General features: G+C 39.6%; 1 protein-coding gene across 2 annotated transcripts in view; it reads right to left on the reverse strand.

The window, feature by feature from the left end:
- Positions 1-8,082: 8,082 nt before the first annotated feature.
- The window catches only part of adgb (androglobin), a 219,591-nt gene continuing 204,982 nt past the window's right edge, over positions 8,083-22,691 (reverse strand). For both annotated transcript variants that reach the window (XM_072265653.1, XM_072265651.1), the window contains exons 36-38: positions 19,867-19,969; positions 16,247-16,430; positions 8,083-8,828 (exon numbers count right to left, since the gene is read on the reverse strand). In XM_072265653.1, coding sequence (XP_072121754.1) covers positions 8,643-8,828; positions 16,247-16,430; positions 19,867-19,969 — 473 coding nt within the window. In that variant the 3' untranslated portion in view covers positions 8,083-8,642. The remainder of the gene's footprint in view (positions 8,829-16,246; positions 16,431-19,866; positions 19,970-22,691) is intronic.

Consider the following 22,691-nt stretch of genomic DNA (forward strand, 5'->3'; position numbering starts at 1 on the left):
TTTCAATTAATTTTTATGTTTTGAAGTTATAAAACATAACGGCGGTGGGGTAAATTTTGAAATAAAGCTGAGATGACTACCTACCTGTGGTGCAGCGGGACATTTGAGCTTAAAAAAAATAGCACTTTTTTTTCTCTTTGGCATCAGAGAAAGATTGTTGAATTAAAAAAGGCAGAAAACAGACGGAATTCATGGGTTCATAAGCAGTGAATACTGAATGATGATAATAATACATTTTAAAAAAGAGCAGAAAGTCTGGCTACATCAGAAATATAGACACATTTGATTGCAATGCAGATAACTGGATTATGTATACAATGAATTGAGCAGTATTTTGAAGGCAATGAAAAGCAAGTGCCAGTGTTACTGAGTGCAAGATGTGGGAAAGCATACAGTTTGCTTTTAAGTTTAACTGCTCCAATCAAACCAGCTGAAATGAGCTTTGCTGATATCATGAAATTAATGCAGGAACTTTTAGAACTAAAACCATTGATGAATGCATAACACTTTAGGTTTCATAAGGAGAATAAAAAAGAAGAGGAGATCATCTCAGCGTATGTCACTGAATTACAAGCATTGAGCATTGTCAGTTCAGTGATAATAATAATAATAACTTCATTTATATAGCACCTTTCACACATTCCTACAGGCCCAAAGTGCTCGACATAGATTGTAAAGATAGATCAATACAGTATAGTCATAAAAATACAAGAGAAGATTAAAAATCATGAGACAAACATATAGAATAAAATGTAATTGAATGTTCCAAATTATATAAATGTAATCCTATAGTTGGCCAAATTTTAAAAAAGTAGATTTTTAGAAGTGTTTTCAAAACATTGTTTAGAAGTACTGCTCCACAGTACTAACCTGGTATATCTCAATTGGTGGAGTATTCCAGATTTCTGGTGTGTAACAAGTAGCATCATCAGTTCTTATATGCTGGGCTCTAGAAACACTAAGCAATCCAGTATTCATGGACCTAAGATTACAACTTGGGATGTAAGGGGATAGCCACTCCAAAATATACAATTAAGAGAATGTAAAAATTGATCCTAAAGGACACATGCAGCCAATGTAATGATGCCAAAACTGGTAAAATATGCTCAGATTTTTTTTTGGGTTAACATTTTTGCTCCTGCATTTTCGGTGAGCTGCAGCCAATTTATATCTATCCTAGGCAGTACTGAAAAGAGTGCATTACATTTAATCTGCTAAAAACAAAAGCATGTATCATTTTTTTCTGAGATTTTGATGCACTAAAAGGTCATTTAATTTGTGGAATGCTACTGAATTCTCTGTAAAGATTTTTTTTATGTAGTAATCTGTTTTCATTTATTCTTGATGTCTGTTAAGTGAATGTTTACCTTGCTTCATGGTGTTTGGCAAATAATGACTTTCAGCTTTCTTGACACTCATCTCTGACATTCAGTTTTCTCTTCACTCCTGGTTATTTCAAATTTCAGTTGTCTCTTCTACAGCCATGCCTCAGAAAAATCAATTATTCACCGACTTTTGTCACCTTTTCTGCCAACACATTTCATTCTTGCTCTCTACCCTGTCACAAATCTTTGTTTCCTTTAACTTTCCACACGATTGCTTCACTTGTTTTACTGCTACACCAAACATTTCTGCAGAGTTGGGAGACGGCATTGTTGCAGACCTGTCTTTGCTGTTTCCATAACCGAAAATCTGTTTCGTTTTCAACTCTTCAGGTCTACCTTGTCTTTACTGACCATGATGCCAATCCAAGGTAACCCCATCTTCCTGTACATGACTTGGGTCCCTCCATTCTCTGCCTGCTTATGTGCCTGTCTAAATGCTTCTTTAACATTGATAACGTATATTTCCTCCACGACCCCTGGCAGTACATTCTAGGCACCTACGTCTCTATGTGAAAAAAAAAGTGCCTTGTAAATCTCCTTAATTAATACGAATCCAAATTAGTTAAGAAAAAGAAAAATGGCAGCAGTTATAAAACAAGTTGACTAGAGCATCCATAATGCTGAGACGCACGTGGGTAATATGTTCAGTGAGAAGGTCATATTGATGGTAAAGAATGCACAATCAGCGAGGTTTTTGGGTGACCACCAAGAAGTGTTGGAACATAACATTCAGAAATATTTGACATGCTGGACGGAAAAGGGGTCTGTGAATAAGAAATGAAGTATGTTTTGTGACAGATTACCTAGACCAAGAAGATGGTGACTCCATTTAGGTTGAAGTAAAATACAAAACGGAAAAAAGAGTGATGGAGCGATAGTGATAGAGGATACCATTGTAATGTTATCAGATAGGTGCTTCTGGGGTCACAGCCATGATTCCAGTTTGGCTCCCTAGTGCTAGAGCCAAGGATGCAACAGAAAGAGCCTGTGATGGTGGCATATGTTGTACTAACAATCAAATTTGGCACCAGAAGTGTGGTGACATTTGTGGGCTGCCCAGCTTATTTCACTTGGTTGTATGTTTCACCGTATGTTTCGATGCAAATGTGACAAATAAAGGCAATCTTTAAATTTTTAAAGAAAAATAAGGTCCTTCAAGGAGAAGTTAAGGAGCTGGATAGATAAGTTAGAAAACAGAATCAGAATCAAGTTTAATATCACTGGCATATGTCATGAAATATGTTGTTTTGCGGTAGCAGTACATTGCAATACATAATAAAAACTATAAATGACAATAAGAATGACAATAATATATATAATTTAAATAAGTAGTGCAAAACAAGAGCAAAAATGGAAAAAAAAGTGAAGTAGTGTACATGGGGTTATTGTCCATTTAGAAACCTGATGGCGGTGGGAAGAAGCTGTTCCCAAAACATTGTATGTGTGTCTTCAGGCTCCTATACCTCTTCCTTGATGGTAGCAATGAGAAAGGATTATGTCCTAGGTGATGGAGGTCCTTAATTACAGACATCACCCTTTTGAGGTACCACCTTTTGAAGATGTCTCGATGTTGGGAAGAATAGGGTCCATGATGGATCTGGCCGGGTTTGCAAACTTCTTCAGATTTTTTCAGTTCTGTGTAATGGCTTCTTCATATCAGATGGTGATGCAACCAGTTAGAATACTCTCCGCAGTACAACTGTAGAAATTTGCAAGTGTCTCCTCAAACTCCGCATTATATATGGTTGCTGTTGTGCCTTCTTTGTAATTGTATCAATATGTTGGGCTCGGGCTAGGTTTTCAGCAGATGTTAACTCTCAAGAATGTGAAGCTGCTCATCGTTTCCACTGCTGATTCCTCGATGGGTACTGGCGTGTGTTCCCTCGACTTCAACTTTATGAAGTTCACAATCAATTCCTTGGTCTTACTGATGTTGAGTGCAAGGTTGTTGTTGTGACGCCATTCATCCTGCTGATCTATCTCACTTATGCACACCTCCTTGTCACCATCTGAAATTCTGTCAACAATAGTTATAGCATCAGCAAGTTTATAGGCGGCGTTTGAGCTGTACCTAGCACACATCCGTGGGTGTAGAGAGCGTACAGTACTGGGCTAAGCACGCATACTTCTGGTGCACTAGTATTGATTGTCATTGAGGAGGAGATGTTATTTCCGATCTGCACTGACTGTGGTCTCCTGTTGAGGAGGTCAAGGATCCAGTTGCAGGGGAAGGTACCGAAGCCCAGGTTTCGGAGCTTGTTGATTAGTACTGAGGATATAATGGTATTGAACTCTGATTTGTAATCAATAAACTGCATCCTGATGTAGGTATTTCTATTGTTCAGGTGATCTAAGGCTGAATGGACAGCCAGTCAGATTGCATCTGCTGTAGCGATAGGCAAATTGCAGTGGGCCTGGGTCCTTGATTAGTCAGGAGATGATTCTGGTCATGACCAACTTCTCAAAGCACTTCACCACAGTAGATTTGGGCGTAATTGGGTGATAGTTGTTGAGGTAAGACTTTAAAAATAATAATCTCAGAAACATTTTTAGTTCCATGTGCCTGTGAGTATTCATATATCCAAAAATACAAGAAAATAGTAGCAGGAGTAGGCCACCTGGCCCTCACATCAGCCGTGCCATTCAAAAATATTATGGCTGACCTATACTGGCTGCAATTCACTTGGTGACAGGCTACAACCCTGAATCGCTTGATCTTTCAAACATTTCTAAATCTCTGTCTGGCCTCCATCACCCTTGAGGGCAGGGAATTCCAGGGATTCACTATCCAGGGATACACGCTGATTACGGTTCTTTGCGGGAATGGGACCCGCTCTTGGGGTTTCACGACTGACTGTTATTCAGCATGCCAAGGGCTTGGCCTAAGAGCTCAGTTCGCCTTCGGAGCGCCAAGATGTCGTGGCTCTGGAGACAGGCGGATCGAAAGTCAATGTCTGGGCAGGTCGGTGTGTCATGGGAGATGGAAGATCTAAGGCTATATGCCAGAGACCCGAGATCTTTGGGCACAGAGCTCGGAAAAAGTGAAGCAACAGACTTTTAACATCGTAAACCAGCGAGTTGTTTGTTATGTTCCCCTCTCACAGTGAAATGGAGACACCCCTTTCACCCTTATCAGGGAGGGAGAGAGCCTGTGGTATGTCGAATGAACAAGCAGTCTTTGGAGTACTGCAAGTCTGTGTCTTTGCTGTTGCTTTGATCATGCTTGAGTGCCAATGCTCTTTCTTTCCTCGGTGAGGGAGCGGGGGCGGGGGGGATTGTTGCTTGCCGCCGCTTACGTTCAGGAGGGATGGGAGCTGGGGGGAACTTTGGGATTCTAACATTTAGTGGTCATTCATTCTTTTGGGGGCACTCCTCTTTTTGTGTATGGTTGCAAAGAAACAGCATTTCAGGATGAATATTGTATACATTTCTCTGACATTAAATGTACCTTTGAAATCTCTGAGATAAGTAATTTTTATACAGCTTTCAATGATGTACCTGTCATCTTTTAACTATGTCCCTTTGTTTCAGACTCTGCCGATAGTAGAAACATCTTCACATCTACCCTGTCAAGCCACCTTACAATGTCATATGTTTGAATAAGACCATGCCTCCATTTTCTGAGCTCTAAGGAATACAAACCCAAACTGCCTAGCCTCTCTTAATGGCATAAACCTCTCATCCCAGAAATTAGCCCAGTGAATCTCTGTTGACTGCCTTCAATTAGATGCTCCTGCAGTGGATTCTGCTTAATTGGGACACATTGGGACCAGTACACTTTGGCCCAATTAAGCGGCTGCCCCAATTAGCTGAAGTTTCATGGAAATAGTAAAAAGTATTTAAAAAAAACTACCATTTAAATGACTAACTAATTATGTATTTAGATTAAATACAGAACAAATTAGAACACTATCAACACTACTACAGTACTATTGGTATTGGTTCCTAATAGTTATCAATGGAGGAATTCATTCAGTGTATGCTGAAGTGTACTTTTGATTGACTGTAAGTGAACAAACTCAGTGCATACACCTAGTGCAGATAATGGACTACCTTCATACAATGCTTTTGACAATTGCCTCTTACAGATCTTAATTTTTATTGTAGCATTTAAGGTGGTTGTCGATACCTTCAAATTATTCATAATTCATAACTTGTTGAAGTAGTGAAATAGTTTTATTTTCACTCCTAACCGTTTCTGGCATCGTCAAGCCTGAATGCTTGAAACCACAATCAGCAAAACAGTTCTGAATTGTCTTACTGCTTATTTGTTGCCAACTATCAGTGACAAAAATAACTGCTTTTTGAACACAAACACATGCGATTGACACTATTTAAACACCGTTCGCTCCAAGCACTGTGTAGTGTCTAACGGCCATGCAAGTACATGCCACTAACACTAGTTAGAAACAGTTCAACAATATCTCCTATCACAATTTAGTGGCATAGTGTCCCAAATAAACAAAGGGAAACCCAGCTATTTTCTCAATTAGTTTTTGTTCTTTAAGAGTTGTCTCAAATAAGCGGGTTCCCCAAGTAACCAATGGCCCAATTAACTGGAATCTACTGTATATTGTTCTTCAAATAAGGGGGCCAAAACTGTGCACAACTTTCCAGGTGAAGCCTCAATAACAACCTGTACAACAGTAACAAAACTTCCCTCAACCCCCTTTGCAATAAAGGCTAACATGCTTTTTGCTTTCTTAACTACTTACTTGACCTGCCTGCTAATTTATTTGTGATTCATAAAAAAGAACACTTATATCCCTCCCAAGTTCATTTATTTTCAATCTCTCTCCATGGGATAATAATCTATCTTTTGAATCCTCTTAATAAATCGCATGACCTCACACTCACACATGGGAACACTAGCATCTACAGACCAACCTCCAAGTTACACAACATCCTGGCTTGGAAATATATTGCTGGGTCTAAATCCTGCATCTCCCTACCCAGCACCACTGTGGAAGTACCTTCTCAAACTCTGCAGCAATTCAAGAAGGTGGCTTATCATCATCTTCCAAGGAAAATTAGTGAAGAACAATGGGTGAGTGGGCAGGTGGAAAAGGGGCTGATTTGGTTCTTCTTCTTCTGTTGTTGTTGTTCTGCTGTTGTTGCTTGTGTGATTCTGCTGAACATTGTGTGCATGTTATGTTGCCGCCAACAGGTGTGGCGACTCTTGCGGGCTGCCCCTAGCTCATCCTTAGGTTTGGTTGGTTGTTAATGCAAAACGACGTATTTCACTGTCTGTTTCAATTAACGTGATAAATAAGTGAATTTGAATGTCAATCCTGTCCATGTCTACAATATCCACATCTGACAAAATAACTATATATTTAAAATACAAATATACCCAAAGTTAAACCAGGCTGAGGATCTTTGCTAGCATACATCACACATACCACAAAACACTGACACTACGCTCCTGTCATTTACGATTATGTTGATCATTTCCCTTTACAGATTGAAAACACAAACAATGTCATTTTCTTGTCCCATTACCACCACACCAGGATTTGAAGGAGCTCAAAGTGGGAAATGGAATCTACCTTTGGAGCTTGCCTTACACATGACATAAACCCACAGGTGAATTCTATTTGCAAAAGGGTGAATATAATTCTGTAATCTGTGAGGAATTTTTGTTCCTACAGTGTTCCAGGTCAAAATAGGAAGGGACAAGAGAGGGAGGAAAGGAAGCGGTGAGCATGAAACTCACTTTCTGACTCTGAAAGCCTCTCTAAAATCTGTAAATCTCAAGTCAGAAAGCAGGTGGGACTCCACGTGCCTCTCCCCTCATTTATCACTACTTATCTTGGCAAGCACTGTCACATTTAAAAAGCTTGAATATTATAGCAGTTCATGTGGGTGATCATTGGATTCAGTTCCACTTCCTTCTTCACCGACACCCTATGGTGCAGTGGTTATGGTCTGTGGGATACACCATAACAAATCATCAAAGTTATTTTATCAACACTTCCTCAACTCCTACACCAAAAGAGGAACAACAATATCATAGGTGTGTGTATTATCACAGAAGCATCCACCATCCTCACTTTAGGATAGATAGTATATTAACATTAACTAGTAAATGTCAGGGATTCTTTCTTGAATGACATTGTGGGAGTCCTCATGCAGGGCCAACAATAGTTCAATAACAGCACCACGGTCTCAAGTGGGCAGTAGGCATTGTCTTCCAAATGTCCAACACTGACAATGAAGTGATAAAAGAGATGAAGCAGCAATAATGTGTAATTTTGATATTGCTTGCTTGTTACGCCAAAGATAGACATCCAACCACATTACAGTGGGTGGTGAGAAACACCAAACAGAAGCATAGCTGTCAGTTCAAGCTACTGGTTTACTGCTGGAGGGGTTTGCAGAAGGACCAGCAACTGTTGGTGTAAAGATGCAATCAGCATCACCTTTTCAATTAATTCCACCATACTGGATCTGCAACTGTTTTAGGGTATGAACGTGCTTACAATCCATCCCCTGAAAGTGTACATTAAATTTACAGCACAGAAACTGGTCATTCCACTCAGCAGGGGTGTTGCACACGAATCATCTCCCACTTCTGCTATTCACCCTATCACCATGTGATTGTCCAGGTTCTCCACGAATACATCTATTTCAGTAAACTTAAACAAAGAAAAACTTGGATATATTTACCAGAAAATACACTTTAATTATACTGTGATCCAAACTTGAAAAAAAGGAACTACTTGTTAAACAGAAGCATATTCATTAAGGAAAAAAACTGCAAATGTAAAGAAAATTGCAACAAATATCAGTTTAGCCATTAATTTGCAAAGGCAAAAAGATATTCTTAAGCACATACTCCTTGGAATAAAAGGTACTTAAGTGTACAGGAAGGCAAATGGACCCAGCCCTAAAAGTTGTATCATTGACTAAAAAGGGTAATACAAGAAATGGTAGTTGATGTCCATGTTATTGAACACTTTTATAGTCAATGAAATACTTGTGAAGTGTGGTCATACCATAGTGCAGTAATAGGAATGAAAGTCTTAGAATCCCTCTGTGGTAGTCACAGCCAAATTATCACTGGCTTTTCTGGGTACTAACAGACCTAGGTGCTTCTGATATTTTTCAGTTGTCATTTCAAGGAAGTATGAGTTGTGACCATTGGCAAAGAAATTAACTGAGAGCTTGGCTGAAAATAGTAATGAAGTGTTGCATTGAAGGATATATAATGAAATATGTTTGAAGACACAATTTGAAACTTGGCATTTTTGCAGTTTACTTTTTCCTTCCTGGACTCTTTGACTTTTTAGAAGCAGCACTTTTGTTCTTTCTTTCTTGCTCTGCTTGGAGAGCTTCCATTTCTGCAATTTCTCTTTGCTTCTTCATTTCCTCCTCAATAAGTTTATTTCTGTATGTTTCTCTCCGTTGAAAGATGTCTTGCCGAGCTTCATCTAAAGCTGCCTGCAGTGTAAGTACAACACAATATTGACCATTGCCATTAGTACAGAGCAATACAGGGACAAGATACCAAAAGACACCATGTAACTAAGAAACCTAGATTAGTATGATCTGCTTCATTTCATGTATTCCTTGAAAAATAAGAGATTGAAAGGAGCAGAGGTATATGGAAAGGCACATAGACACACACTAGAAGTTACAACACAGATCAAAAAGGGTAATATCTATAAGAAATGGTAGTTGATGGTCATGTTACTGAACATCTTAGAGGAAAGCTTTTGTTTCACAACTAGCTTTGACTTTGATCAAGCTGTTCCAATACAAATCTGGCATCTAACTGCCAGAGTGGAAAAATACCCAGAAAAAGCAGAATCCAGCCAATTACCTCATTTATTCTACTCTAGGTAATAGGGAAAGTGATGGAAGATGTTGTGGGCTGAGTTAACAAGAAGCACATACTCAACATTAACCGGATAACAGAGTTCAAATTCAACTGGGATCTCTCGGCTCAATACGCACTATGGTGTTAGGACAAAGCTGAACAAAAGTTCTCAATTACAAAAGTGATTCTTCCTAATGCCAAAGCAGCATTTGATTGTGTCTGCTTAAAGAAGCCTAAGTAAAAGTGAAATCAATGAAGATCAGAAGATTGTAAACACAAGAGATTCTGCAGATGCTGGAAATCCAGAGTAATACACACAGTGCTGGAGGAACTCAGCAGGTTAGGCAGTATCTAGGAAAAGGAATAATCAGTCAATGTTTTGGGCCAAGACCTGTCATCCTAATGAAGGATCTTGGTCCGAAATATCAACTGTTTATTCCTTTCCGTAGATGTTGCCTGACCTGCTAAGATCAGAAGATAGGTGGGGTTATAACCACAAAAAAGATCTGGGTGACTCTTGCATTACTAAGAAGGGTTATGTTGATAGAAAATGGTCCATAGCACAATTTTCCATAACAGAAATCCATGTCAACTGTGCACATGTCAATGAAATATGAGTTGAAAAAATTATGTATTTTTTCAACATGAATTCTGTGTGAGTCAATTTTATCTGTATTTCTAATTTCTAAGTAGTAATTAGTAAATTCTTTTAGGGCAGATTTCCATTATCTAACTGACAGTAATTGGGAGGGTGGTCACCTGTAATGTGACTGTTTAAGGTCAATCATCAGGGCATCACTACACTCTTTGGGACAGTGTTCAAGACACAACTCTTTCTCAGCTGCTTCATAATGATCTAGCCCTGCAAATGGTTATGAATGGGGATTTTTGCAAATGTTTGTATTTCCAAGTCATCAGATAATGAGGCAATTCTTGATGTCATGTAGAGAAGTCTTTATAACTGTTGTGTATTTAATATTTCAGTAATAATTGAGTAATATTGTAAATATATTGTTTGATTAAGCTTCTTTTGTTGTTTACATAATTCATTACAGGTTATATGTAAAAGTATGTGAATGGCATACGTTATTACACCACCACTTCAGATATGCACATCTCACCAAAGTCAAAATGAAACTCAGAGTAGACATATTATTCCTGGCTCAGAGTTTTTCTTTCAATTAGTTTTATGCTTTGGAGTTACAAGACATAACAATAAGATTTAGACATGGACTGATATTTGTCAAATGATAGTCATACCATCTTTGGGATAGAAATAACAATCTCTCATGAGATCTAGACATTCAGTGGAGTTACCAACACCATCAATATCCATTAACCAGATGATCCACTGCATTTTTCTTTTCACCATCTGCAAGGCAAGTTAAGTAAATCTCCACTTGGTTAGATGACTACAGCTTCCACACTACAAGGATGTAACAGATTCCAGAATAAAGCAGCCCATTTGATCAGCACTGCATTTGTTAAATTAAATATACACTCACTACACCAATGGCAAAATATGCTCACTTTATTTGCTTTCCACAAGAGAATATCTTTTAATATATTTTGAGATTTAAAAAAGGGCCATAATAATAAGAACAAATTACATATATGCATTCCTGTACCTCCTGTTCCTAATGAAGTGGCCACTGAGTGTATGTTCTTGGTCTTCTGTGGCTGTAGCCCATTCGCTTCAAGGTTCAAAGCGTTGTGTGTTCAGAGATGCTCTTTTGTACACTACTGTTATAATGTGTGATTATTTGAGTTACAGTCACCTTCCTGTCAGCTTGAACCAGCCTAGCCATTCTCCTCTGACCTCTCTCGTTAGTAAGGCAGTTTTGCCCAGAGAACTGCTGCTCACTGGATTTTTTTTTTTGTTTTTCTGCACTATTCTCTGTAAACTCTAAAAACTGCTCTGTGTGAAAGCCAGGAGATCAGCAGCTTCTAAGATAATCAAGCCACCTCATCTGGCACAAACAATCATTCCACAATCAAAGACACTTAGATCATATTTCTTCCCCATTCTGGTGTTTGGTCCAAAGAACAACTGAAGTTCTTGACCATGTCTGCTATGCTTGTGCATTAAGTTGCTGCCATATGATTGGCTGATTATATATTTGCATTAACGAGCAGGTGTACCTAATAAAGTGTCACTGAGTGCATAGCAGTTTTAAAGCACCCTGTCTCCTTATCCCCATAAGCTTTATAGATGTATTTTCAAACAAGGTCTGAAACCCCAGTCATGTGAAAAGTTATTAGGAGAGAAAGCTTGGGCTCAAAGGTAGGATTAAATGAGAATCTAAAAAGTGAAAAGAGTGATAAGTGCTGGACGGTTTTAGATAAGAGTCTCTTAAGAGCCCAGCAGCTGAAAGCACAGCTACCCGTGGTAGATCAAATAGTATTGAAGGTGTGCAAACACCTGGAATTGGAGAAGTGCAGATCTTGTAGAGGTTTGTGGATTCAGAAAAAGTTAAAGGGAGATAACAGTGAAGACACTGAAGAGTGAGGATTTTAAAGCTGAGAAGATGTTTAACCAGGAAATAGTAAAGGTCAGCAAACATACTGGAGGGTTGATGCGTAAATGTGATGGTGCAAGTTAGGAAACAGGCAGTGGAATTATGAAGGGCAAGTTTAAAAGTGTGGAAGCTAGCAGACTGGTCTAAAGTCCACTGAAGTAGTCAAGAATGATATCAACAAGTATAGGCAAAAAAATTCTATAGAATAAATCCAGTCGTTAATTCAAAAAATGAAATTGCCCAGAGTATAAGAATTTGGAACTGACTACTACAAAAGTTGAGGCAAATGGCATTGATGCTTTGAAGGGCAACTTAGATAAATATATAAAAAGGAACAGATGAATAGTGGGATAATCTATAACATGTTAGGTAGATATTCATGTTTTGTCATCCAAAGTTACGGTGTACAAATCAAATATAGAATATTGATTCTTAGTACATTACACTTAAGACATAGAAGAAGAATTAGGTCATTCAGCCCACCAGGTCTTCTCCATTTTTCTATCATGGCTGATTTATTTAATGACTGTACCTCTTTCATAGATGCTGCCTGGCCTGTTGCGTTCCAACAGCATTTTGTGTGTGTTGCTTGAATTTCCGGCATCTGCAGATTTCCTCGTGATTGGCTGATTTATTATCCCTCTCAGCCTCATTGATCTGCCTTCTCCCTATAACCTTTGATGCCCTTGTGTTATATTGAATATGTTCAATATAACACAAAATCCATCCCTTCTGATCTCCCATATGTTGGTCCACATTCAACTTTGACCATACTGTATGCATGCGCTGTTCATAATCCGGGTGCTCACAACTGAGAGGTCTTGCACATTATTGTCATAGGTTTATTGTTGTCACATGTACCAAGATATAGCAAAGAGCTTGTCTTACATACTGCTCATACGTATCGAGCTGTTGAACAGTTAATTTGTTGATTGATGGGATTTTATCAGCTGTTTCAAAAGGTGATGGAAAAAGTGCAAAAATTATTTTGATGTATGGGTCTAGAACTGTGAGATTATAAACATAAGGTTGGAACTTTATTTTTGAAGATATAAAGGTTGATAGGTGACCTAAGAGGGCTTTAAGATTATGAAAGGTTTTATATGGAGAAGATTGCTCCACTCATTGCAATGTCAAAAATGAGAGGAAATAACAGTTTAAAGTAAATCTGTTCTGGTAGCACTTGAAGAAGATGTTGGGGTGGTTTAAGGTAAAACTGGGTGAGATCTTGAGGAGGAGGGAACAGAATGATTTGCTGATGGAGCTGGGAATAAGATGATACTCCATATGTGGAATAGAACTGCCCTAATTGCATCTCACTCGCCCGGAGAAGAGGAATGCATACGTTAGAATGCCATTCCTGGGCTACAGTTCAGCGTTTAACACCATAATCCCCACAGACTTGATAGGAAGCTCAGAGACCTTGACCTGGACCCCACCATGTGCAGCTGGACTATACAGGCAAGACAGCGCTATACTTCATTAGGAGTTTGAAGAGATTTGGTATGACAACAAATATGTCAAAAATTTGTATAGATGTACTGTGGAGAGCATTCTGACAAGCTGCATCACTTGTCTGGTACTGCACAGGACTGAAAGAAGCTGCAGAGGGTTGTAAATTTAGTCGGCTCCATCTTGGGTACTATCCTACAAAGTACCGAGGACATCTTCAAGGAGCGGTGTCTCAGAAAGGCAGCGTCCATTATTAAGGACCTCCAGCACCCTGGGCTGCCCTTTTCTCACGGTTACCATCAAGTAAGAGGTACAGAAGCCTGAAGGCACACACTCAGCGATTCAGGAACGGCTTCTTCCCCTCTGCCATCCGATTCCATATTCACTTTTTAAAAAAATATATAGTACTTCTGTTTTTTGCACAATTTTAATCTATTCAATATATGTATACCGTAATTGATTGATTATTATTTTATTTTGTTTTTTTCCTTCTATATTATGTATTGCATTGAACTGCTGCTGCTAAGTTAACAAATTTCGTGACACATGCCAGTGATAATAAACCTGATTCTGATTATGGATCCTGGACTTCCTATCGGTTCACTGACAGGTGGTAAGGATGGGCTCCCTTATCTCTGCCCCTCTGACCCTCGACACAGTGCCCCCCAAGGTTGTGTCCTGATTCCCCTCCTCTATCCCTTTACACCCATGACTGTGCTGCCACACACAACTCCAACTGTTGATCAAATCTGCAGATGACACAATATTGATCGGCCTTATTTCTAGCGCTGACGAGACAGCTTACAGAGCGGAGGTTAACACCCTGACACAGTGGTGCCAAGATAACAAACTCACGCTCAATGTCCAAAAAAACAGGAGGAACAGAGATAGGCTTGGCCCAATCAACATCAATGGGACTGCAGATGAGAGGGTCAGTAGTTTCAAGTTCCTCGGTCTACACATCACTGAAGATCTCACTGGGACTGTACATACTGGCTCAATGGCAAAACAAAAAGCACAACAGCATCTCTTCCACCTCAGGTGACTGAAGAAGTTCGGCATGAGCCTCCAAATCCTCAGGACCTTTACAGGGGCAGCATTAAGAGCATCCTGACTGGCTGTATCACCCTCTGGTACAGGAACTGCACCAAGAGTGATGTGGACAGCCCAGCGCATCTGTGAATATGAACTTCCCTCCATTGAGGACATTTACAGCAGCGGGTGCATAAAGAAGTCCTGGAAGATAATCAGGGACACCAGTCACTCCAACCATAAACTTTCAGCTGCTTCCATCTGGCAAACAGTACTGCAGCATTAAAGCCAGGACCAACAGGTTACAGGACAGCTTCTTTCTACAGGCCATTAGACTTATAAATGCACATGTCTGTACATTGCAACAGAGTCATAATGCAAAGATTTTTACTCCTTCACATTGTGGGTCAGATGTTCAAATTCAAATCTATCCATATACTAGGGGTGATTGATAAGTTTGTGGCCTAAGGTAGGAGGAGTCAATTTTAGAAAACCTAGCACATTTATTTTTCAACATCGTCCCTTCCTACATTTACAGACTTAGTCCAGCGGTCGTGGAGCATACGGATCTTGGACCTCCAGAAATTGTCCACAGCAGGGGTGATTGATAAGTTCATGGCCTAAGGTAGAAGGAGATGAGTGATTAACTTCAAACTTTCTGCATAATCATTCAAAGCATTAACCTGCATGTGCATGTAACGAGAGCTGTATAACTCATCTCCTACCACCTTAGGCCATGAGCTTATCATTCACCCCTGCTGTGGGCACTTTCTGAAGGTCCAAGATCCGTATGCTCCACGACCGCTGGACTAAGTCTGTAAATGTAGGAAGGGACGATGTTGAAAAATAAATGTGCTAGGTTTCCTAAAATTGACTCCCCCTACCTTAGGCCACGAACTTATCAATCACCCCTCATACTTCTTCCTTTTTGGAATGATATGCCACAATTAACATACAGATGGAAACAGAAAACATGGATAGGAAAGGTCTAGATGATACAGGTCAAGCGGGACTAATTGAGGAAGATGCCTTAGAGAGCAGGAACAAATTTGGGCTGAAGAGCTAGTTTCTGTGCTCAATGACTGAAAATTTACGCTTGTGCTGGTACTTTCCTCTGAGCTTCACTTGTTGCACTCATGGCTATTTGATAGAGAACTTCTCTATACCTTAAGTCATGATGATGGAAAGAAAATCCTAAAGCATTTTTTTTCCGCAACTGAGACTATTTTTATTGTAAGGCTTGAAAATGAAAAGTTGTAATTAAAATAACACAAATTTTATACTGTATAGCATAAGTTTATATAATAAATATGGAGTGGCAGAGTGTGAGTGGAAGAAAGAATGGAAGCAAAATTGCAATTAATGATTCCTCTACGTCCACTGAAGTACCTCTGAAGCTTAATCACATTTGTAAGATAGGACACATAGTCGTCGATATGTGCACAGGAATGCAATGGAGACAATAATTGGAATATTACTTCTGGTGATGTTGGTGGAAAATATTGGCCAGTAGACTGTGAGGAACTCACTATTTCTTTAAAAGAGATGAAAAAAGAAGATAAATTAAAGCGGGAGTTGGCCACAGGTCTGCCCTGCGAGTCAATAGGATCATGGATGATCATGTGTTTTGTCATCTTTGCACCACAGTTACCATATTCCCAGGTCCACTTAGGATCTAACTTGCTATCAGTTTCAGTTTTGAATAGCATTATATCTATTGAATGGAAAGTCCCTAAATCCAGTTTAAACTTACATCATGAAGGACATACCTCTGACTGCTTGTATCACAACTTGTATTGCAAAGGAATATCAAAGTAGATTTTGTGTTTAACTAAAAGAGACTGAAATTCCTCTGACACATACCCACACTCACAAACTGCAGGCGTTCAAGGAGACAACTCTTCTCAAGGGCATTTAGGGATGGGCAATTAAGTACTGGCTCATTCTGCAGAACTCAATCATTGAATAAATAAAATTGCCGTAACATGGTAGGAATTTTCTAGTTTGCAAAATATTTTTGGAATAAATGACATCACCTGCAGATCCTCATACATTTGAAGCTGTTTTGCCTTCAGCTGTCGCCGTGTTTGTCTTTCTCTCTCTCGCTGCTCAAAGACTCTCTCTCGCTTCTGACGGAAATTGTGAATTTCTTCTGCCTTAATCTTCTCTTGTTCTTCGATAATTTTTTCATTTTGCAGAATCGGTTCAGGTAGAGTTGACCTGTTGAAATTTGAACAATTCATACATGCCTCAAGTATTACCTCCTTGGATTACTACCTGTGAATGGAAAGGGATTCTGGGTGGATGCATTGATTTGATTTTATAAGCACCTTTGTCACAATTAGACCCACAGTTACACAGCACAAGAGGCAGATAAATTTGTCCATCTTGTGCTGGCTATTTGAAAGAGCTATCCAATTAATTACATTCTTCTGTTTGACAACTGACCCCCAGCTGCACAATGTTGTGCTATTGTAAATGGTGGCACAGTGAGCAGCCATTAGTGCCTCACATCTCCAGCAGCCCGTGTTCACTCCAGGCCTTTGTGCTATCTGTGTGGAGTTTGCATGTTATCCCTGTGACTTCATTCCCTTGGGTGCTCCAGCTTCCTCCCATATCCCAAAGATATAAAGGCAGTTGTAAATTGTGTGTAGGTGAGAGCTAGAGTCAGGGGTGTGAAGAGAATTCATGGGAATGAGGAGAGAATAGAAATGGAAGTAGAGTAAATGGGTGCTTGGCCCATGAAGGGCAGAAGGGTCTGTTCTAAGCTGTATGGACTGTACCCAGAGTGAACTGCAATAAAAGCCATTTCAGGTTACTTCAGAAGTTTGACCCTACACTTCTTGGAGAGTTCACCTTTAGCATCTGATCCCACTCCTGCATGAGCTCCGTACCCAATGCATGGCGATGCTCCTTTTGGAGAAAATTTAGATCAAGTTGCCCAGGGAGCAACAATTATTGGACACTCGCAGGTTATCTGAGTTTTACTGACACAGCACTGGATTGGATATCCTGTAAGATAAAAATGATACCTTTGATCCTAAAGGATCACTTATTACCATGTACATCTCACCCATTAGTGTTCTTCACATTGCACAAGGCCCAGGATCTGACTAATTGGCTCTCCAATGGTTTGGAACCCCTGAGCCATAGGCCCTGACCCACAGTCCTGGGCCTACAGTCTTATCCATGAAGTGATTGACAATTGGTTCAGTCTTCCAGACTATTTATTTCTTTAAGCTGTCCCCAACCTTCACCCTTTCATCATCCCACCCACTTAATTCATCACTATCACCCACCCTTCTTGCAGACCCCATCCAAGCCTGAATCTTTCCTGCAGGACACACCCACCCCACCACATTATTCCTCCTGACTATTTAACCTTCTGAATGCCCTATTCCAGGCCTGATTGAGCCAACACAGCATATTGCCTGGGGATGATTGACCATGCATCTGTATATAAATGCATTACATTGTGGAACCATTTCTTGGTTTAATAACATCATCACTCTCTACGAACCACCCAACTCCAATCCCCAGATCTTGCCTTGTTACCAGTACCATTTTAACTAGAAACATGAGCTCTTCTCTTTCATTTGTATTGAAAGCCTGCAACAAATTCTAGCTTGCACATCTATTTGAAGGCACTAGAACTTCCAAGTAGGGATATTTGCACTGCACATTTCACTCCTAGAAGGGGATTTTTTTTCCTAAGAATGCCTGCAAAGCTCTGGCGTTGTAATATTGCTTTTTTCAGGCATGAAAAAACACAGGGGCCTTTTGTCAATCAGCTAGAAATGGCTCAGGTACAAATCATGGATTTTTGTGTCAGAAAGCCCACAAAAAATGGCCGGTACAGATGAGTCCATCTCAGGCAAAACCCTCACCACAATAAAGCACATTTACAAGGAGCATTGCCACAAGAAAGCAGATCTATCATCAGGGACCCCTACCATCCAGACCATGTTCTCTTATTGCAGGAAGTACAGGAGCCTTAGGTCCCACGTTACCAGGTTCAGGAACACTCTTTACTCTACAACCATCAGGTTTCTGAACCAACATGGATAATTTCACTCACCTCAACGCCAGATAGATTTCACAACCTACAGACTTGCTGTCAAAGACTCCACAACTTATGTTCTCAGTATTATTCTCATATTTGCACAGTTTGTCTTCTTTTGCACATTGTTTTGTCAGTCTTTGTTTACGTATGGTTTTTATAAATTCTTTTGTACTTATTTTCCTTAAATGCCTGTATGAAAAGGAATCTTGTTGCATTGGCTATTGCCATCTCAGTAATCTGACAGACATGTGCCCAGGAGTTATGATGGACTAAGAGGAGAACTGTTCCTTTCTATCTCACTTGAAGTGGTGAAGACTGTCAAAATTTGTAGACCCTGATATTTAGCAGTAACTGGGAAGGTAAGTGGATTTCTCTTATATGGGTGATGATAGTATTACTGGGTTGCACTTTCATCAGTCATCTTATCTTCACTCCTGTGTCATTTAATAAAAGCATGATGTGTGACTAGACGTAGCTCAAATACCATATATAAATTTGCTGACGATACAACCATTGATGGTCGAGTGGTGACGAGAGGGCATAGGGAGTGAGATATGCCAACTAGTGGAGTGGTGCTGCAGCAACAACCTGGCACTCAACATCAGTAAGATGAAAGAGCTGATTGTGGACTTCAGGAAGGGTAAGACGAAGGAACACATACCAATCATCATAGAGGGATCAGAAGTGGAGAGAGTGAGCAGCTTCAAGTTCCTGGGTGTCAAGATCTCTGAGGATCTAACCTGGTCCCAACATAACGATGTAGTTATAAAGAAGGCAAGACAGCGGCTATACTCTATCAGGAGTTTGAAGAGATTTGGCATGTCAACAAATACACTCAAAAACTTCTATAGTTGTACCATGGAGAGCATTCTGACAGGTGCATCGCTGTCCGGTATGGAGGGGCTACTGCACAGGACCGAAAGAAGATGCAGAAGGTTGTAAATCTAGTCAGCTCCATCTTGGGCACTAGCTTACAAAGTACCCAGGACATCTTTAGGGAGCGGTGGCTCAGAAAGGCAGCGCCCATTATTAGGGACCTCCAGCACCCAGGGCATGCCCTTTTCTCACTGTTACCATCAGGTAGGATGTACAGAAGCCTGAAGACACACACTCAGCGATTCAGGAACAGCTTTTTCCCCTCTGCCGTCCAATTCCTAAATGGACATTGAAGGTTTGGACACTACCTCACTTTTTTTTAATATACATTATTTCTGTTGTTGCACTTTTTAAAATCTATTCAATGTATATAATTGATTTACTTGTTTATTTACTATTATTATGTTTTATCTTATTTATTTATTTTTCTCTCTGTTAGTTTGTGTATTGCATTGAACTGCTGCTGCTAAGTTAAAAAAAATTCACGTCACATGCCAGCAATAATAAACCTGATTCTGATTCTGAATAACAGGTGCCACTATCAACTTAAAAAATCACTGGCCAAACCACTCTATTTATGTACTTAAGTTCTTGATGTTTACAGCTTACAGTTGCTATTCTATAGATTTGCTAAGTATGCCCACAGAAAAAGAATCTCAGGGTTGGATATGGTGACATGTATGTACTCATAATAAATTTTACTTTGAACTTAAGTACCTGATATACTGGGTCCACTTCATTGGTTTAATAATATCATCAGCAACTTGTGAATTTCTGTCAGCAGCTGAGGACTGAGTTTCTTGAACATCCTGCGAAATGACTACAAAGTACAAATGCCATGTCAGTTTGACAAATTACTAACTTTAAAGATACAGGCCCTTCTGACCCACCAATATGCATACTGTTCCTATATTGTGTCTCAGTTCTCCTCTGTTATATTTTGATTTAAATATACAGCAGTTGTGGTCAGAATATACAGCTTTTGAGTCTGCTATCTTTCATCAGAAGGTTTAAATTTAGTAAGTTAGTGCATTCTTCTCAGAGTTGCTCAATATTGATAAATTAACATCCCAGACAAACTTTGTAATTTACGATGAGAATAGTTCTGAATTATGTAAGATTTATGGACATTATTAAAGTACTGTAAATACATTTAACCAAGTAACATGCACATATCACAGAATGCCGTGGGACTGATCACATAGACAGGAAGGATAAATATAATTATGTAAGATCACAGTTTGTGCAAGTTACACATATGAATGAAGTACCTGCAGAAATCAAACAATTCCAAGCGCAACTTCCAGTGTTTACTTTTGTAAAAGTGCAGAGGTTTAAGACATCTTGTGAATACAAAAGTTTTAAACTTCTAAACAGCTGAGAGATAGATTCTCACTGACTTTGCTCTGGTGCTGGACTCCTGAGTTAGTATATCAGCATTAATTTCCTTCATCTTCACCATAGTCACACTAGGAAATCTGCCCTCTGAAATCACAATAATGTTCAGTCACTCTATCCATTTCAATGGAAAGGAACCATTGTAAGGAAGAAAGGTATATTTTGGGTTATATTTTAATTAAATTAATTTAAATGCATTTTAAGTGCTTGTATTGTTTCTTAAATTTTTGAACGCTTAAGTGAAATAGTGTAATCAACTCCAGGCAGTTTTTGGATGTAACTTTATTTGTTAATTTATTTGTGGTAATATTACTTCATGTAATATACGAGTGAGTTATAGGTACTGTGTTGTGGAACCTCATTTTGTTTGGTGGTATACATGTGTACAGATGAATGACAATAAACTGAACCCGAACTGTTTTAGCAAGGCAGCAAGAGGTGTTAACATAGTCCATGGTTGAGAGTCCGGTTTTTGTTATGGACTGAGCTGTGCCCAGAACACTCTGCAATTTCTTGCAGTCTCGGGCAAAGCAGTTGCTGTACTATCTGTGAGCATCTGGAGAGGATGGTGGAGGATGGTGTATCTGTAAAAACTGGTGAGGGGGACATGATGAATTTCCTTATGCTTCTGAGAAATTAGAGGTGCTGGTGTGCTTTCTTGGCTATGCATTCATGTGCTTGCCCAGAACAAGCTATTGGTGATTCCTACACCTAGGAACTTCAAACTCATGCTGCTGTGTTACCTGTTGCAGCCACCCAGGAGAGGAGATGCCAGAAGTAGTGTGGGAGACAGCAGAGGCCTCTGTGGGCATACTGGAGTGTGCATGACGAGGAACTATTCTGTGCTTGCAGAAACTTGGCTCCAGAGCAACATCCCATGCACCACCAATCTATCGGCCATGCCAGTCAGGGACATGGCTGTTTTTTACTGTGACTGTATGTTTTTCTGCTATCATAATTCTATGTGCTATATATGCTATGTGCTGTGTGCAGTTGGTACTGTGTTTTGCATTTTGGCCCTGGAGGAACACTGTTTTGTTTGGCTGTATTCATGGGTATGCTTGACTGACAATTAAACTTGAACTTAATTTTAATCTTAATTTTACTGGCTTTCTCAACTGGTTTAGGCCAGGGGCTTGTCTTAAGTAGTTGACAAAGCACTCCCATGGGTTTTACAGTCAGAAGGCCTTGAGCTGTTCAGAGCTGGCTGGAGCAAAAATTTCCCTATAGGGGATACATTAAAGATAAGAGCAATTTAGCAGATAGGTGGACAATAAGCATGGAGAGATCTTACTCCAAAGAAATTCCAGACCCTTGTTAAGAAATTCCCTCAGAACCCCAAGGATACACTTCTGATTTAGGTATGTAGCTTCCATGATGTAGATGAGCATCAATTCATTATTAAGAAGGCAGATTCTTCAAGTGGGAGTGTGGATTTTACTGTTATATTACAGAAGTGAGAAAAGTCTTTTGTAATTACAGTAGTCTTTCAAAGCTGCAGATGGGTAGTTCATGAAGTGGTTTACTTTTTCTGCCATTTCCACAGAGGTTTCTATTGGTGCCTGATAGGGTAGTTAGAATATCTCAGAAACTGCTGATCGTCTGGAATTTTCATGAACAACTTCTAGAGTTTATAGAGAATGGTGTGAGAAACAAAAAACATCCAATGAGCAGCAGTTCTCTCAGTGAAAATGCCTTGTTAATCACAGAAGTTGGGGAGAATGGCCAGATCGGTTCAAGCCGCCAGAAAGGTGACAGTAACTAAAATAATCACGTGTTACAACAGTGGTGTGCAGAAGACCATCACCATACAGAAATACACACGGTGACCTATTTGTCAGGTATCTGTTGTATCTGATGAAGTGGCTACTGGGTGTATTTCCACTGTCTTAAGATCCTTGCTGCAGGTCTCAGAGCACATGGGAGGGCAGGGAACTTTGTTGACTAACAAACACAGAGGAAGGATCGGCACAATTATTTCTTGCCTTCTGTCTCTAACAGAATGTTGTTATACTTAAAAAGAAAAGGAAAACACTGTAGAATTCTAATCCAAAACTTCTCCACCTATCATCTTTCTGGCACTTTCTAAATCCATGTTCCAGAATACTCATTCTTTAACAGAGGTATTGTTGAAAGTATCCCGA

Source organism: Mobula birostris, chromosome 8, assembly GCF_030028105.1.
Source record: "Mobula birostris isolate sMobBir1 chromosome 8, sMobBir1.hap1, whole genome shotgun sequence".
NCBI classification, from domain to species: domain Eukaryota; kingdom Metazoa; phylum Chordata; class Chondrichthyes; order Myliobatiformes; family Myliobatidae; genus Mobula; species Mobula birostris.